This window comes from Chiloscyllium plagiosum, chromosome 11 (genome assembly GCF_004010195.1).
Source record: "Chiloscyllium plagiosum isolate BGI_BamShark_2017 chromosome 11, ASM401019v2, whole genome shotgun sequence".
Taxonomy (NCBI): Eukaryota; Metazoa; Chordata; class Chondrichthyes; order Orectolobiformes; family Hemiscylliidae; genus Chiloscyllium; species Chiloscyllium plagiosum.
In genome coordinates, this window is record NC_057720.1 from 84220105 (window position 1) to 84239265 (window position 19161).

Below are 19161 nucleotides of genomic sequence, written 5' to 3' on the forward strand. Positions count from 1 at the left end.
CTGTTCCTTGGATGCTGCCTGACCTGCTGCGCTTTTCCAGCAACACATTTTCAGCTCTGATCTCCAGCATCTGCAGCCCTCACTTTCTCCTCGAGTACTATAGATGGGTCAGTTTTTGTCTAGTGTGTGCAGGAGGGCTTCCTGACACAGTATATAGACAGGCCTCTACAAGGGGCGAAGCCACTTTAGATTTAGTACTGGGTAACGAGCCTGGCCAGGTGTTAGATTTGGAAGTAGGTGAGCACTTTGGAGACAGCGATCACAATTCTGTCAGGTTTACTTTAGTGATGGAAAGGGATAGGTGTACTCCACCGAGCAAGAGTTACAGCTGGGGGAAGGGAAATTACAAGGCAATTAGGAAAGATTTAGGAAGCATAGAATGGGGAAGGAAACAGGAATGGCTGTTGCATGTTCTGAGATTCAGATGTTTCAGTAAGAACAGAGGATGAGCACATTAAAAATGTGGAGCTTATTCAAGGAAAAGCTCCTGTGTGTCCTAGGTAAGTATATACCTGTCAGGCAGGGAGGAAGATATAGAGCGCGTGAACCGTGGTTTACTAAGGAAGTGGAATACCTGGTCAAGATGAAGAAGAAGGCTTATGTTAGGACAAAATGTGAAAACTCAGTGAGGGCGCTTGAGGGTTACAAGGAAGTCAGGAAAGACCTAAGAAGAGAGCTCCGAAGAGCCAGGAGGGGACATGAGAAGTTGTTGGCAGATAGGATCAGGGTTAACCCTAAGGCTTTCCATAGATACGTCAGGAATAAAAGAATGATGAGAGTTAAATTAGGGCCAATCAAGGATAATAGTGGGAAGTTGTGTGTGGAGTCAGAGGAGATAGGGGAAGCACTAAATAAATATTTTTCGACAGTGTTCACTATAGAAAATGAAAACGTTGTCGAGGAAGATACAGAGATACTTGCATCTAGACTAGAAGAGATTGAAGTTCACAAGGAAGAGGTATTAGAAATACTGCAGAGTGTGAAAATAGACAAGTCCCCTGGGCCGGATGGGATCTATCCTCGGATCCTCTGGGAAGCAAGGGAAGAGATTGCCGAGCCTTTGGCATTGATCTTCAAATCATCATTGTCTACAAGAATAGTGCCCGAGGACTGGAGGATAGCAAATGTGGTTCCCTTGCTCAAAAAGGGTAGTAGAGACAATCCTGGTAATTACAGACCAGTGAGTCTCACTTCAGTTGTTGGTAGTGTTGGAAAAAGTTATAAGAGATAGGATTTATAGCCATCTAGAAAAGAATAATCTTATCAGGGACAGTCAGCACGGTTTTGTGAAGGATAGGTTGTGCCTAACGAATCTTATTGAGTTTTTTGACAACGTGACCAAACAGGTAGATGAGAGTAAACCGGTTGATGTGGTGTCTATGGATTTCAGCAAGGCATTCGATAAGGTTCCCCACAGTAGGCTATTATACAAAATGTGGAGGAATGGGATTGTGGGAGACATAGAAGTTTGGATCAGTAATTGGCTTGCTGAAAGAAAACAGAGGGTTGTAGTTGGTGGAACATGTTCATCTTGGTGTCCATTTACTAGCAGCGTACCACAAGGGTCGGTGTTGGGTCCACTGCTGTTTATCATTTTTATAAATGACCTGGATGAGGGCTTAGAAGGGTGGGTTAATAAATTTGAGGACGACACAAAGGTCGGTGGAGTTGTGGATAATGACGAAGGATGTAGTAGGTTGCAGAGAGACATAGATAGGATGCAGAGCTGGGCTGAGAGGTGGCAAATGGAGTTTAATGTGGACAAGTGTAAGGTGATACACTTTGGCCGGAGTAATCGGAATGCAAAGTACTGGGCTAATGGTAGGATTCTTGAGAGTGCAGATGAACAGAGAGATCTCAGATGTACACAGATCCCTGAAAGTTGCCACCCAGATTGACAGGGTTGTTAAGAAGGCACACAGTGTTTTGGCCTTTATTAATAGAGGGATTGAGTTCCGGAACCAGGAGGTTATGCTGCAGCTGTACAAAGCTCTGGTACGGCCACACTTGGAGTATTGTGTACAGTTCTGGTCACCGCATTATAAGAAGGATGTGGAAGCTTTGGAAAGGGTGCAGAGGAGATTTACTAGGATGTTGCCTGGTATGGAAGGAATGTCTTATGAGGAAAGGTTGAGGGCCTTGAGGCTGTCCTCGTTAGAGAGGAGGAGGTTGAGAGGTGACTTAAGAGAGACATACAAGATAATCAGAGGGTTAGAAAGGGTGGATAGGGAGAGCCATTTTCCAAGTATGGGGACGGCAAACACAAGGGGACACAACTTTAAAGTGAGGGGAGATAGGGTATAAGACAGATGTCAGAGGTAGTTTCTTTACTCAGAGAGTAGTAAGGGTATGGAATGCTTTACCTGCATTGGTAGTAGATTCACCAACTTTAAGTGCATTTAAGTCATCATTGGACAGGCAAATGCACGTACATGGAATAGTGTAGGTGGGATGGGCTTCAGATTAGTATGACAGGGCGGCGCAATATCGAGGGCCGAAGGGCCTGTACTGCGCTGTAATGTTCTATGTAAATAAATTGAATGGCAGCTTCTGCTTGTGGGAGATGAAAATCTCAAAAATAAACCCTTGTGCATTGTAAGACACAAGAAGTGAGAAACTAGAATTATATCAAATAAAAAGAAACTCAATCTTGCGTCACTTTGGTTCAAACTTTACTCAAAAACTGATTTTACAGTCCAATATGGTAAATGTCTGGTCCATGCTTTGACCACACAATACAGTTTCACAGTTCATACCTTAATCACACAGATTTAGTTCACAGCCCATGCTTTAACCACACAGTATAGTTTTATAGTTTTCACAGTCCATACTTCAACCACTAAGTATAATTTTATGGTGTACACTTTGGCAGTGGGCTAATTACCCTGACTCTCACTGCTGCAAATAATAATCCATTCACTGTTCAGCTATATATGTCTGTGTAACGCCTCATTACTCAATAACTACAAGCGTCTCGCCAATGTACAAGTCTAAACTATATTACGTTATCTTTTTTTAAAAGAAACCATAATATTCCTGATCACTAAGGGTTTGTCCCACAGAATTCTTACTATGACTTCAGTATTTTTATCTCCAAGTGAATAAGCAATATTAGCTTCAACTCACAGAATACATTTCCTAATTAGACATCCATGATAAAGTACCCAGGAGTCCCTACTTCACCTCTACCTTCCACCCTTTTCCAAGTCATATCCAACACTTCTGGTGCAAATATCTCCCTGCTTCAATTTCCATCAACAACAAGAGATTTCACCCCAAACTTTAATTAGCCTTCTAACGGCGCAGCCATGCAATGAAGTTTCGCTTGCCAGATCGATTATCTTCATAATTCCAGCTGAATTCCGACGGGATGTATGTTTTTATCTCTCCCGCAGATAAAGAACACAAGGAAAGAAGTGAATATCAATGTTTGATGGCTTGAAAACTGAAGGAAGTTATTGGCAAATAAAAAGACTGGCACAGGATAGAGACATATGGAAAGTCAACCATGAGCCAAGTACCTACCTATGAACAGAGAACACATGAGGATGATAAGGTGATTGATCTGAAGCAATAAAGGAAGTCACGTTTATAAACATTTCTCAGAAAATTCACTCTACTTTCATGGTTCTGTCTAAAAGAAACCTGATCTTCAAGAAAAAGGTATTTAATAAATATTTCCAGAGGTTAATTGCAAACAGTGTCATAACGAAAATCATATTGCACATGATGAGCAACTTTCAGTCTCTCTCTATTGTCTGAATTAGAAAATAAGTATTTTTATCAAGCAGAAAATGGAGGTAATTTTCAAATTTGTTTCTTGGCAGTAACTTAAAGCTGTGGATAAATTATCTTGTGTAGAATGCATCCCATTGTCATTCAACCAAACTCAATACAACAAGGATCCAACAAGTTACATAATATTTGGGTGATTCACTCAGTCAGGTTATGGATGATTTGTGATGAAGGGCTTATGCCAAAACATCGATTCTCCTGCTCGTCGAATGCTGCCTGACCGGCTGTGCTTTTCCAGCACCACACTCTCGACTATGGATGATACTGCTCATCAGTAAATTGCTAACACTGCTTTTATCCAGAAAAATGCTCAATTGGTGAACTATTGCCCTCTGAAAAAGAGTACTGTATCTGATGAAGGGCTTATGCCCGAAACTTCGATTCTCCTGCTCCTCAGATGCTGCCTGATGGGCTGTGCTTTTCTAGCACCACACTCTTCAATTATGATCTCCACCATCTGCAGTCCTCACTTTCTCCTACTGTACCTGATACTCCTAACCAGGTAAGCATAGTTATTTCTGACTGTTTCATCTTTACCTCAGCCATAAACAAATTATTGCTTGTAAAGACAGTAAGTGGTTCATTGGCTGAATTAAATTAAATGCTGCTTTGACAAAAGAAAAGAAAACAAAGGTATCTGACTTTTATTTTTCTGCACATCTGAGGATTTGCAGCCTGTGTTCCTATACAAAAACCTCAAAAGTGCCCTAGCTTAAGAACAATCGATTGCGATTAGTATTCTAAAAATGATTGAATATCTAAATGAACGTAATGAAAATTTCATTCACAGAGAGCGGCAGTAGTTCATCATTACTGTATTATCATAAGATTTCTGATTTTCATGCAAATTCAACTTTCTCACTGCCTCCATGCGGCTACTGGGTTCCTCAATACTGGGTTCCTTATTCCTCTTGCTGTCTCAAGTGCACACTTTTAAACTCTACAAACGATCCCTTTAGCAAGGTGATTAGAGTTGCAGACAGAACCTCAGTTGAGTATTACCAAATGCTTTTTCCATACAGACAAAATATTACTTTTGATTCTGATTGGAATTTGAACACTGCATTCCTCTCTGCTGCAGTCATGCATTTTGCAAATAATTTCAATAATTTCTCTACAAAAGCCCTGAAATTATTTTTCTAATGAATCTGCTGCATGAGTGCTCTACTCGTTACATATTCGGGTATTTTCCACTTGTAGCATTACTCAAATTAACATATAACTCAAGTTTTCCAGCAACATCAACTACTTCTAAATCTACTTCTTGAGTTCCTTGTCATTTGCTTTATTACCAACTTACCTGCAAATTTGCACAGTTAATTTCTGATACTCTCTTCAGTGTTATTAATATTTCATAAATGAGGCCATGGTGGTTAACTACGAGTATGTATCCTTGTAGTTCCCTGCTCACTTGGAAAAACTTGCAGTCTTGCGAACCTTCCATAAACATTTGGACTTTCGATGTGGAACTGTATCAAAATATTCTTGGAAATCTTAGTATCAAACACTTCTGCTGACCTTGTCTCTAATATCTTTGAAAAACTCCACAAAATCAGTTGAGCATAATTTGTCCTGAATCCATGCAGACCATCATTTGTCAAATTGCGCTTTGTGATGGGGTCCTTTTAAATCACTCTGATGAGTTAACTCATTAACCTATGGTTTATTGAAACTTAATTTTGCTCTTTAATAAATATAGTATTTATGCTTGTCAACAGTCCTCTTGAGACTTTATCAAGGTCAACTTTTGATTACCAGGGACTACCTTTTCATTTTCACTACCTCATTTTAGTAATAGTAACTACATTTCTGAATTTGTGTTGGAATATGGGTTTTTGGATTTGCACAGAAGCAGAATTAAAACAATTCATCAATATCGTCAATAGTTATTAACACAATCATTAAACTTAAAGCCACAAGACAAATAGATTACTTCCCTGTACATCACTGCATTTAAATTTGTATAAGACAACAGATCTAATACAAGTTTCTTTCAAACTAAATGGCACACACTTTTACACATGAAACACCACCATCTTAAGCCCACCTTCTACAAACTGGTGAGGTCACAGTTAATTTGCTTCCTTTGAATAAGCACAAAGGTGAATAATTTACTTATTTCATGTTGGATCTCAATCTCAGATTCAATAATGACTAACATACATTTAAGGAGGATTCACTACAATTTTTCAAAGTACAGTATTTATTTGTAAGGAAATCATTATTTCAGCAATTTAAAAATTTCTTGAGAACAATAAGCGAAATATTGCTCTGTTAAAATGGTTCTCACCCCTTTGTAGACTTTCCTTCATTACTCATGCAGCCTCCTTCTCGGCTCTTCCTTTTTTTCAGGGTTGACAAGCAGGAGGCTGGAAGTACAAAGCAAGCCAGGCAGCATCAGGAGGTGGAGAAGTCAACGTTTCGAGTGTAACACTTCTTCAGCTTGTCTACCTTGGATTCTAGCCTCTGCAGTTCTTTCCTCCCTTATACCTCTTTCACCTCCCTCTTCCTTCTTCACACCCCTCTTGCAGCCCTTTTATCCTAACCACCCTTTTGCAGCTTATTTCTCCCAACCTTCTTGTAATCTGTTGCTCCCATTCTACTTCTTGCAACTTCCATCTTCACCAATCCTGCTAGCAACCCCCTTCTCCTCCCCATCCCTGTTTGAGGCTGCTTTCTCCCCATATATTCCCTGGATGGTGCCTTAAATCAGAAATTGGGTCCCCTTAAAACTGAATTTTGAGTATTTACTGCCGCATGAGATTTTATTTAACTCCTGTTAACTACTAGCTTTCCAAAATTCTACCAAACAAAGACAAAAGGAAGGTACAAAAGAAAGAACATGAGCTTCACCAAGATCATGATATTCCATTGCACATATGTCAAATTTTATCTGACACCAATTATACCCTGTTATCAACGCAGTGTTTGGGAAAATATGTAGCTTCTGTCTTACAATGATAAACTAACCTTCAGCTGTGATGGGCAAAGTGATAATGGTCATGTTGATGTCACGAGGAACTGACCTATAGTCATTGACCAAAATGATGCAGACAAGTAATTGACACAGTGTAAACTAATAGTCCTTAGGAATATGGCACATCAGCAAGTGCTCAGGGTCAGAGGGCTATCCTCAGTAGGTGGTCCTTGTTGGTGGCAATCCTGGTCAGTCAGCCACCTTTACCATATGGAAGATAGATCACGTGAGAAGGAAAAAGACTTGAGAAGAGGTCAATAGCCTATTTGTCCTTTGGAATCAGTGAACCATCCTAAACTTCCTTCCTGTTTTTGTCTAATTAAATGATGCATCATATCTAAATGGCTCCTTGTTACTATCCAAACAATCTTTATAAAAGATCAATTTGACTATTATAGATAACTGTGGTTACGGATTTTCAAAATCTAGTAGCTCTTGTCTTGGGTTCAGCAGATGGAACTCCTGGACCCAGAAAGTGGCCTTTCCACGCTTAGCTAAAGACAACTTTAACAAAAAGATACTTTCACCTGCTCAAGGCAATTCTTAGCACACACTCCCAACATACCCCAAACCCAATCACTCAGCACTTGACCCCTGGGAAAAGGCTTATCCAGCAACTACCCTTCAATAATGGCACTGATTTTTCTTTGATTGGTTACTCATGTAAGTGAATTGGCAAAAGAGGTTAGGGACTTGTGGAGGGAGAATCTGCCTGCTGCAACAATATATTTTCAGCATTGCTTGACACTTGTAGATACTCAGGCAGCTTCCAAAAGTCTGTTTTCTCATCAAAGAGGCAAAAGGACACCAGCTTGTGAAGAATTAATTGAGATTAGAAGGGATGTCATCATATGACTCACTGAACACGAGTGAGAATGATACTCTGGAAATCAAAATGATGGAAAGTGCTAATTTCTTCATGGCATATGAAGAAACAACTGGCATAAAACCAAAGATTTGAAAATGTTGATCTCATATGAAGGCAGTAGAGACAATTTCCAAAAATAACCTTCAGATTATAGAGAAATGGCAGATGCTCACATACCACATTGCAGTAAATATCATACAGTTTGAAGAACATCTGGAAGACTGTGACAGTGTAGCAAATTACTCCAAGTCATCAGAAGAAGATGCACAATGACAGAAAACAATGCTTCAACAGATACTCTGAACTTTCACAGGGCTTTCAAGAATTTTTTGTGATTATTAGTAAAGTTAGATCACAAAGGATTTAGGGTGAGCTTGTCAATTGGATACAGAATTGGTTTAATGGTAGGAGACAGAGTGGTGGTGGAGGGTTGTTTTTCAGACTGGATGCCTGTGACCAGCGGTGTTCCATAGGGATTGGTGCTTGGTCCAATTTTGTTTGTCATTTATATAAATGATTTAGATGAGAATATAGAAGGCATGGTTAGTAAGTTTATGGATGACACCAAAATTGGTGGCATAGTGGCCAGTGAAGATTACAAAGAGATCTTGATCAATTGGGTCAATGGGTTAAGCAGTGGCAGATGGAGTTTAGTTTGAATAAATGTCAGTTATTGCATTTTGGTAAAACAAACAAGGACAAGACTTATAGTAGTGACTTGGCAAGACTAGGGTAGTGTTGCAGAACAGAGATACCTAGGGGTTCAGGTACATAATTCTTTGAAGTTTGTGTCACATGTAGACAGGGTGGTCAAGAAGGTGTTTAGCACATTTGCCTTCATTGCTCAGAACTTTGAGTATAGGAGTTGGAATGACATGTTGAGGTTGTATGGGTCATTGGTGAGGCCTCTTCTGGAGTACTCTCTCCAGCTCTGGTTGTCCTGTTATAGGAAGGATATAATTAAGCTGAATAGTGTTCAGAAAAGATTTACAAGGATGTTGCCAGGAATGGAATATTTGAATTAGAAAGAGAGGTCAAACTTTTTTCACTGGAAAGTAGGAGTTTGGGAGTGGGGGGGGGGTTGCCTTTTAGAAGGTCAATGGCAGGTGTCTTTTCCCTAGGGTGGGTGTGTTCAAGACTAAGGTGAGAAGAGAACGATTTTAAAAAGACAACATTTTTATACAGAGAGTAGTTCACATGTGAAATGAACTTTCAGAGGAAGTGGTGGATGTGGATACAGTTACAATGTTTAAAAGACATTTGGATACGTATGTGAATAAGAAATGTTTGGAGGGACATGGGCCAAATGCAGGCAGGTGGGACTTGTTTAGTTTGGGATTATGTTCAGCATGGATTGGTTGGACTGAAGGGTCTGTTTCCATGCTGTATGACTCTATGACCAGCCAAGTACATGTGCACCGGAGCCCAACACGAAAGAACTGCAAAGAATATGTGTGGATGTCACCTTCGCTCCACTGAATGGCAGTAAACCCACTTCTTTAAGGCATCCCCTCAATGCATTCATATGAATAAACATTAGACATGTGCCAGTGTACTTGAAACACTTCCTTTGGAGCAGCAGCAACTGAGAAACGAGAGGCATGTCAAGTCTCAAAGTTCACAGGAAAACCTTTTACCCAACGTGTAACCTCAGGGCAATAAGGGAGCATTGTGCAACACTGGCACATTGGGAACCTAAGTAGGTTGGTTGACATAGAGAGCAGTCATTGTGTAAATAAGAATTGTAACAAGGGAAAGTTTTAACTAATTAGAAATTGACAGACAGTAAAAGAGATATTGGCCCATTTAACATGTTCCATAAAATTATGTTGTCTTACATACAGACCCCATCCCACTCCGAGGCAATGTCATCTCCTGGAAAACCATAAAAAACAGATAAAAGCTCAAACTAATTAGATTAGGAGGATCAGAAAGAATCTGACAAATTCATCTCTTACCTTTTTGATGATCAAAACTGCCCCACTTCAGTTGTCTCTTTCTGCTGTTTCAAGCAAGGACAACATCAAATATAGATGCAAATTAATTCTTTGAATGCTTTCAACTTTTACAAGTTGGATGATTGCAGGAGAAATATTAACTTTCACCTTGCAAAACTCTTTGTCAGAAATGTTGACTACAGATGGTGTTTATCAGGGGATAGGCAAGAATAAAGAGCTTTCATGTGTCTTTTTTATGGTCAAGTATGGTTTATTGCGAGTTGTGGTCCATCAGTTATAGTCTCCTTGTTGTGATTTCCTTTCCTTATTTCTCCCCAAACTCTGCATTCTGGGGATGCCTAAAGAAGATATATTGCATTGTTCAACCATATGAATGAGGTTTAACTCTTAGCCTCTTCCATGTCTTCACCCTTCTCCTCTTCATAGTACAGGAGGGAATGATTACTACTGCTTTGTGGAAAGTTGAGTAAAAATAAAAATAAACCATGATATAAACCCCAAAGTACTAAAGAGATCCATATGTAAGCAAATGAAACACCAATCTTAAGAAGCAGCTTACAAAATAGCTCCTTCAATGTTATATCAGCCATGGACATACCTTCCAGCAGTTTTCAGTTGAATCTCAGAACCTTACTGCACAGAAGATAATTTGGTCTTTTGTGCTGTTTTGGCTCTCTCAACGAGTTATTGATTAGCGTTACACCTTGATCTTTCTCCAAAGTCCAGTAAATTTCTCCCCTTTTAGTATTTATCCAATTCCCTTTTCAATATTACTGTTGAATATAGTCTTGCTCAATTTTTGAATGGGAATGAAGAGGAGTTGGATTGAGGAATTCCCAATCTATTTTGACCCCATTTGATACATGAAGACTTTCTTGTTGACCCATTTGAAAAGTTATTTTATGTTGTCCTAAATCTACTCATTTGGTTGGCAACTCAGTGGAAAATTTAGGTCCATTTAATGTCTTCTCTCAAGTAGACTTGAATGATGAACAATGTGTAGAAGATATTAACCATTTGGAAAAATATTTGCTACTGGATCATCAAGTCATAGAAATTTACAGCAAAGAAAGTAATTTGGCTCATGTCTCTGCCAAATTACTCTGTGCAGTAATCCGATATGATTTCCATTAATCTCGTTTCCATATAGCTCTGAACCTTCAATGCTCTTTGCTTAAAAGAAACAGTGGTTCCTCAAGGTAAAATATTTCAAGTTGTGTGGGAAGAATTTTCCCCTAATATTTTAATAGAACTGAGCTAGTCTTCTGTTGTAATAACCAGATCTGCTTAAGACACTTTCATCCTCATTCTGCCTTGCATTGACACCTGTTTCTGGTATCTCTACTATTTTAAAATCTGGCATGTATTCAGCCTTCAACTCCTTGCAACAAAGAATTGTATCATTTATTCCATGAAGGTTCAAGGAAATCGTAACTCCCCCAGAATTTTTTAAAATCAGGAGACATCTGATCCAAAGTTTTCTTCTTCTTCAAGAACTGAAAACCAAATAGAAATAGTTGGCTGGTCACATAAGACACTTTAAAGCCATCTAGTAATTTAAAAGTCAAATTCCTATCAAGCAATCCCCACACTGTGCAATACAATAGGAACATTAATTTTTAAAAATTAGTCCATGGCATGTGGGTGTCACTGGCTGAGCTATCATTTATTTCTCACCTCTAGTTGTCCTTGAGAAGATGGTGGTGAGTTGCCTTCTGGAAATACTGCAGTATATTTGGTGCAAGCACAGCCACAATGCCATTAGAGATGGAGTTCCAAGACTCTGATGCAGTGACACTGTAAGGATAGCGATATATTTCCACATCAAGATGGTCAATGGCTTGAAGTGGAACTTGCAGGTACTGGTGTTTCTATGTATCTACTGTCCTTGTCCTTCTAAGTAGTAGTAGCTGTGGGTTTGGAGGACACTGTCGAAGGAGACTTGATGAATTTATGTATTATTTATGTATTGCAATTTGTAGATGGTAATACTGCTGCTACTAAGTGCAGTGATGGATTAAATATTTGTATGAAAATCACGTGGGCTGCCTTTTCCTGTATAATGTCAAGTTTATTGAGTGTCTTGCAGCTGCATTCATCCACCAGGTAAGTGGAGAGTATTCCCTCTCACTCCTAACCTGTGCCTTGTAAATAGTGGACAGGTTGGGGAGTCAGGAGGTGAGTTATGCACTGTAGTATTCCTAGCCTCTGACTTGCTCTCATAGCCACTCTGTACTTACACGGCTAGCTCAGTTCAGTTTCTGGTCAATGGTAACCCTCAGGATGTTGATAATGGGGGAATTTCAGCAAATACTAACACCACTGAATGCCAAGGAGTGATGGTTAAGATTCTCTCCTGTTGGAAATGTTCATTGCCTGGCACTTGTGTGTCATGAATATCAGTTGCCAATTGTTTGGCAGAATATTGTTCAGGTCTTCTTGCATTTGGATATGGACTGCTTCAGTATTTGAGAAATTGAAAATGGTGATTAACACTGTGCAATCATCACTGTAAACATTGCCAGTTCTAACCTTATGTTCAAGGGAAGTTCAGTGATAAAGCAGCTGGAAGTGATTGAGCCAAGAACACTATCCCAAAGAATTGAGGCTCTTGTCATGCAGTACTAGTATCCCTACCTTTGAGTTAGAAACTCAGGTTCAAATCCACTGATCAAAAGGTGTGTAATAGTATCTATGAACAAACTTATTAGAAAAATATCCTGAGGAACATCTACTGAGATGACTGATCTCTAACACCACAACCATCTTCCTTTGTGCTAGGCATGAATCCAATCAGCAGAGAGTTTTCTCTTGATTCCCACTAACTGTACTTTTGCCAGGGTTGCTTGATGCCACACTCAGTTAAATGCAGCCCAGATGTCAAGGACATTCACTTCCACCTCACTTCTGAAATTGAGCTGTTTGTCCACTTTTGATTAGATTCCCTACAGAGCAGAAACAGGCCCTTCGGCCCAACAAATCAACACTGACCCTCCGAAGAGTAACCTACCCAGATTCATTTCCCTACATTTCCCCCTGACGAATGCACCTAACACTATGGGCAATTTAGCATGGCCAATTCACCTGACCTGCACACCTTTTGGACTGTGGGAGGAAACTGGAGCACCCGGAGGAAACCCACGCAGACATGAGGAGAATGTGCAAATACCACACAGACAGTCGCCCGAGGTGGGAATTGAACCTGGCGCTGTGAAGCAGCAGTGCTAACTACTGAGCCACCGTGCCGCCCTTTGATGGGTGGTAATTAGCCAAGTTAAATTTGTTCAGCTTTTCATATACAGAATATACTTGAATAATTTTCCACATTTAAGTGTAGATGCTAGTATTGCAGCTGTACTTGAATTTGCTAAATTTCCCAAGATATTCTTCCATGGATTGATTATCTGATCTCTAAAATCAATTAAATACTGAGCATGCCTCATTGGCATTTTTAAAATGCAAATCCAGTAGATTTCATCCAAAAAATCTACTGAGTGATCCAAACCTTCATTCTTATTCAACTTGTGGGCATTCACCTCGTAAATTAAGTCTGATTTTATTTCTTGTAAAAGATGACAAAATGAATGTAATGCCTTATTTTCTCCATGGAGCGATGCAACCCTTGTACATATTACATTACATTTTATTCTTCTGATGGCCATGTGGTTCCGAGTCAGAAAAGACCAAAATGGAATCATATCCTGACAATGGGCGGCACGGTGGCACAGTGGTTAGCACTGCAGCGTCAGAGACCCGGGTTCAATTCCCACCTCAGGCGACTGACTGTGTGAAGTTTGCACATTCTCCCCGTGTCTGCGTGGGTTTCCTCCGGGTGCTCTGGTTTCCTCACACAGTCCAAAGATGTGCAGGTCAGGTGAATTGGCCATGCTAAATTGCCCGTAGTGTTAGGTAAGGGGTAGATGTGTAGGGGTATGGGTGGGTTGCGCTTCGGCGGGGCGGTGTGGACTTGTTGGGCCGAAGGGCCTGTTTCCACACTGTAAGTAATCTAATCTAATCTAAGTAATCTAATCTAATCTGAGTAATTTACACTTGCTTTCCATCATTTTTCACAGTGGTCACTTGGGCTTCTATTTTCGATCTGAAAACTTTTAAGTTTTTTTAGGCAGCCATTCTCTGCTCCCATGTCTCAATCCAGAAAGCCAGGATCTTAAGCCATTCTTTACATACTCTTAAAACTACTGTATTTATTTGGAATGTTGCAGATTACAGACATTTACTTCCTAACCCATCATCTACGGTATAGTCTGACCCTATTTATAGGACCCCAATTAAATCCCCAGATAATGCCCACTACCTGAATACAATCAAAATACAAATAATACAGGCAAGTCATTTTTCCTCATTGGACACTTGACTTACCAGTCGAGTGAGTCTTTGTTACATTCCCCCCAGTGATATTACATTCTTCATTAGGAAAAGATACTATAACTGTACATCATACTTTAAGCTTGCTCGCACCAAAAGACCTATAAGGAGTTCACAGTTTTGAAATCCTTTGAAAGACTGAGTCAGTCATGGAGTTATAGAGGTTAACAGCACAGAGAAAGGTCGTACAGCCCATCCAGTCAAAAACAGCCACATAACTATTCTAATACCATTGTTCAGGATTTGGCCTATAATCTTGTATCCCTTGGCATTGCAAATGTAGATTTAAATACTTCTTAAATGTTATGAGGGTTTCTGCCTCCACCATCACTTCAGACAGTGTGTTCCAGATTCTCAACACACTTTGGATGAAAATATTAATCCTCACATCTCCTCTAACCCTCTTGCCCCTTATCTTAAATGTATGTCCACGGTCATTAATCCCTCCACCAAGGGGAAAGGTTTCTTCTTGTCTATCCTGTCTATGCCCCTTATAATTTCCCCCTCAGTCTCCTCTGGCCCAAGGAAAACAACCCTAGTGTATCTAATCTCTCCTCATAAGTAAAACTCTCTAGCCCATGCAATACCTTGGTAAATCTCTTCTACCCCCTTGTCAATGTAATCATATTGCCATGATGTGGGTCCCAGAACAGCATACAATACACTAGTTGTGGCTCAACCAACTTTTTAATAAAGTTCCAGCATAACCTATCCCACTACTTTAAGGGACCAGTGGACATACACATCAACCTTCTTCTGATCCATGATACATCCCAAGATCCTACCATTCATCATGTATTTTCTTGCCTTGTGTGTCCTGCTCAAGCTTATCACCTCATACCTATTTGGATTGAATTCCATTTTCCATTGATAAGTGCACCTCACCAGCCCTCCTACATCCACATGTAACCTAAGGCTATTCTTCTCACCATTTGCCACTCCACCAATTTTCATATCATCCATGAACTGATTGACCCTCTGACATTCAAGTAAGAAATCTTTTATATAGCATAAAAGCAAGGGCTCCAATACCAATCCTTGCAGTATCTCACTGGACACAGACTTCCAGTTACAAAAAAAACCCTTGAGTGTCACTTTCTGCTTCCTGCTATTCAGCCAATTCTGTACTCAGTTAGCCAAAATTCATTAGATTTTATGGGCTCTTATCCCTGTAATCAGTCTCCCACACGGCACTTTATCAAAACTCTTGCTGAAGTCTAAGCAGACTATCTCAAATGCATTGCCCTGATCTACACACCTGGTTATCTCTTCAAAAAATTGAATCAGATTGGTCAAACATGACCTTACCTTAACAGAACCATGCTGACCTTGATTATTCTCTGCGTTTTCAAGTGCAGATTAATTCTGTCCATCAGAATTGCTTTCAATAGTTTCCCCATCACTGAGGTGAGATTGAGTAGCTTGTAGCTTCCTGGTTTATCCCTTGCGCCCTTCTTTGAGTCAAAAATGATCTGTGGTAATCTAAAGATTCCACATTTCAAGCTAGAAATATATAGGAAGGATGCAGCATATCATATGGTGGAATATTTAGGATTAGCAAGGAACAAGAAAATTAATTTCTGAAAATGACCATAATGGTATATGAAAAAAGTGGAAAGAAAAACAGAGAAAGACCACGGACTGATTCAACACAAGAGGATGCGAGTCAGTGCATCATGGGATTGACAACTCTTTGGAACAATATTTCCAACAAGTTCAATTTCTGTGTCCTTTCTCTATATATCATGATTTTTTTTCAGTTCAAGTATTTATCTAATTTTCATTATTTAATCTACTTTCACTGCTCTTTCAGGCAATGCATTATAGATTACAGTAAGTCTTGCATGAAAAACCTCCTTCCCAACCCATTTCTAGTTTACTTTTCTCAATTTAGTAAACTTGTGGACATGAAATACATTTCTCCTTACTGTATTCAAACCTTGCATAATTTTACTCGCCTGTATTAGATCTCTCCCCAACTCTCTCAGTTCTAAGGATAAAAATAATATCTTCTTTTGTATTTTCATGGAACTGAGATCCCACATCTCCAGTACCATTCCTGTAAATCCCCACCTCCTCTGCATCTTGGACTCTGCATCAAGACAAGGTCTTCACATTCCTCCTTGTGTGGTGTCTAAAAGTGGAAACAGTATTTGAACTGGAGCACAAATATTTAGTTTATAAAGACGGAGCATAACTTGCTTGCTTTTGTGCTCTGCACCACAGTTTATAGAGCCAAAACTATTGCACGTAATTTGTAATAACCTACTCAACTTGTTCTGATGCTTTCAAAGAATGCATACATATATACCAAGGATGTGGCGGTGCCGGTATTGGACTGGCATAGACAAAGTTAAAAATCACACAACACCAGGTTATAGTCCAACAGGTTTATTTAGAAGCACTACCTTTGTAGTGCTGCTCCTTCATCAAGTAGCTATGGAGCAGTATCATAAGACACAGAATTTATAGCAAAAGATCACTGTGTCTTTAAAGATGTGAGGTTACTATATATATTACATTGAACAAACCTAGATTGATGTTAAGTCTTTCATCTTTTAGAATGGGTTGCAGTTTCTGTTCATTAATATGTAAATTCCAGAACTTCTTTCAAGTCACATTCTCGAGGTAACTTTTAATTTGTAGAATATATCTGCAAATGCAAATTCACTCCATAGATTTTTGTATGTGTGTGTGTGTGTGTGTGTGTGTGTGTGTGTGTGTGAGAGAGAGAGAGAGAGAGAGAATGTGTGTGTCTTTATGTGCATGAGAGAGAGTGCGCATTTGCATATGTGCATACCTGGTAGAGTGTGTGCATGAGTATGACAGAGTATAAGCCTATGAAAGGTATGTGTGTGGGTGTGACACCCTCTCACAGGCTTATACTCCATCACACACGCACACTCTACCAAGCATGCACACACGCGCACACATCTACACACACACACACTTTCTCTCTTCCCCCCCCACACACATATAAATCTATGGGATGACTTTGCATTTGCAGAACTGTAATTGCAGATACATTCTATTTTGTTCAAAAAGCATACAATCTACAGGTTGTCAATGCAGGCAGTCAATCCATGTAACATTTTATAAATTCCTATTTTGGAAATAGAACCAGTCAATCAAGATTGGGATACAGGCAGACTCTAACTTCACATCTTTAATGCATTGTCTGAGCTCAGATGTCACTTTTTAAAAATAAAACCTTAAGTTATCTCGAGAATGCAACTTAAAAGAAGTTCTGGGATTTACATTTTAATGAACTGAAACTTGTAACCTATTCTAAAAGATGGAAGACTTAACAGCAATCTAGGTTTGCTCAATCTAATGTATTTATTGCATGACACTGTGATCTTTTGCTCTAAATTGTGTGTCTTCTGATCCTGTTCCACAGCTATCCATGAAGGAGCAGCACTGCATAAGAGGTATAGTTAGTAAGCTTGCAGATGACACCAAAATTGGAGGTGTAGTGGACAACGAAGAAGGTTACCTCAGATTACAATGGGATGTTGAACAGATGGGCCAATCGGCTGAGAAATGGCAGATGGAGTTTAATTCAGATAAATGCGAGGTGCTGCATTTTGGAAAAGCAAATCTCAGCAGGACTTATACACTTAATGGTAACGTCCTAGGGAGTGCTGTTGAACAAAGAGACCTTGGAGTGCAGGCTCATAACTCCTTGAAAGTGGAATCGCAGGTAGATAGGATAGTGAAGAAGGTGTTTGGTATGCTTTCCTTTATTGGTCAGAGTATTGAGTACAGGAGTTGGGAGGTCATATTGCGGCTATACAGAACATTGGTTCGGCCACTATTGGAATATTATGTGCAATTCTGGTCTCCTTCGTATCGGGAAGATGTTGTAAAACTTGAAAGGGTTCAGAAAAGATTTACAAGGATGTTGCCAGGGATGGGTGATATGAGCTATAGGGAGAGGTTGAATTGGCGAGGACTGTTATCCCTAGAGGCTGAGGGGTGAACTTATAGAGGTTTACAAAATTATGAGGGGCATGGATGGGGTAAATAGACAAGGTCTTTTACCTGGGGTGGGGGAGTCCAGAACTAGAGGGCATAGGTTTAGGGTGAGAGGGGAAAGATACATAAGACACCTAAAGGGCAACCTTTTCACGCAGAGAGTGGTACATGTATGGAATGAGCTGCCAGAAGTAGTGGTGGAGACTAGTACAATTGCAACATTTAAAAGGCATATGGATGGATATATGAATAGGAAGGGTTTGGAGGGATATGGGCCGGATGCTGGCAGGTGGGACTAGACGGGTTGGGATATCTGGTCGGCATGGACAAGTTAGACTGAAGGGTCTGTTTCCATACTGTACATCTCTATGACTATGATTCTAGTGTACTTCCGAATAAACCTGTTGGACTATAACTTTGTGTTGTGTGATACATATCAAGGTCACTCTGCTACCGCACACCCTTTAAAAATGGATAATTTAGTTTATGCTACATCTCTTGATACAAGGTAAAACGTGAGAAGAATTGTCTATTAGAAACAGCCACATCCAACTTTTTGAACTCAGCAGTTTAAGGGAGATGCTCACAAAGCCTTTCTAAACCCAAGACTAGCGATGAAAGTTTGAATGAACCAGAGTTTTATAATGAATTAATTGCTGTTGTGTGGAAGAAAATTGATTGGTACAAGACAGAAAATGTTCATTAAGATTAGAAATAGTAGTTAGAGGCACTGTGTGGCATCTAATTGAGATCAGAAGACATTGAAGAAAAAGTTGAAACCTGTAAAAATACGAGACTGCAACTGGTGATTAGACTTAGGAGAGGAATTTAAACAAGTTCAACTTTTCAAGGAAGTAGACTTCTACCAAAAGTAAGCACTTCCAGATAAGCTTTGGCATGAAGCTGGGCGACTCAAACTTGACTTCTCAATGTGGTAATGGAACTCAATTTGCCCAGAATCCAAATTAATCTGAAAAAGTGTCTTGATATAAAGTGTAAAAGCACCTTCAAACTAAATAACTGTTATTGAAGGAAAAGATAAATGATGCAAGCCCAAAATGGGTTACAGATCCAGACTGTAGACCTATGAATGAGCTAGATCACTATATATTCTCCATTTTATTCATAAGTATTCAGCAACAGCACAGCAAGTATCCATTAGTTACAGATATCTGTTATATTAGAGAGAGTCTTGATGC

General features: G+C 39.6%; 1 protein-coding gene across 4 annotated transcripts in view; it reads right to left on the reverse strand.

The window, feature by feature from the left end:
- Positions 1-6091: 6091 nt before the first annotated feature.
- ralgps2 (Ral GEF with PH domain and SH3 binding motif 2) overlaps positions 6092-19161 on the reverse strand; it is a 519857-nt gene continuing 506787 nt past the window's right edge. For all 4 annotated transcript variants that reach the window (XM_043699973.1, XM_043699970.1, XM_043699971.1 and 1 more), the window contains one exon: positions 6092-6164. In XM_043699973.1, coding sequence (XP_043555908.1) covers positions 6107-6164 — 58 coding nt within the window. In that variant the 3' untranslated portion in view covers positions 6092-6106. The remainder of the gene's footprint in view (positions 6165-19161) is intronic.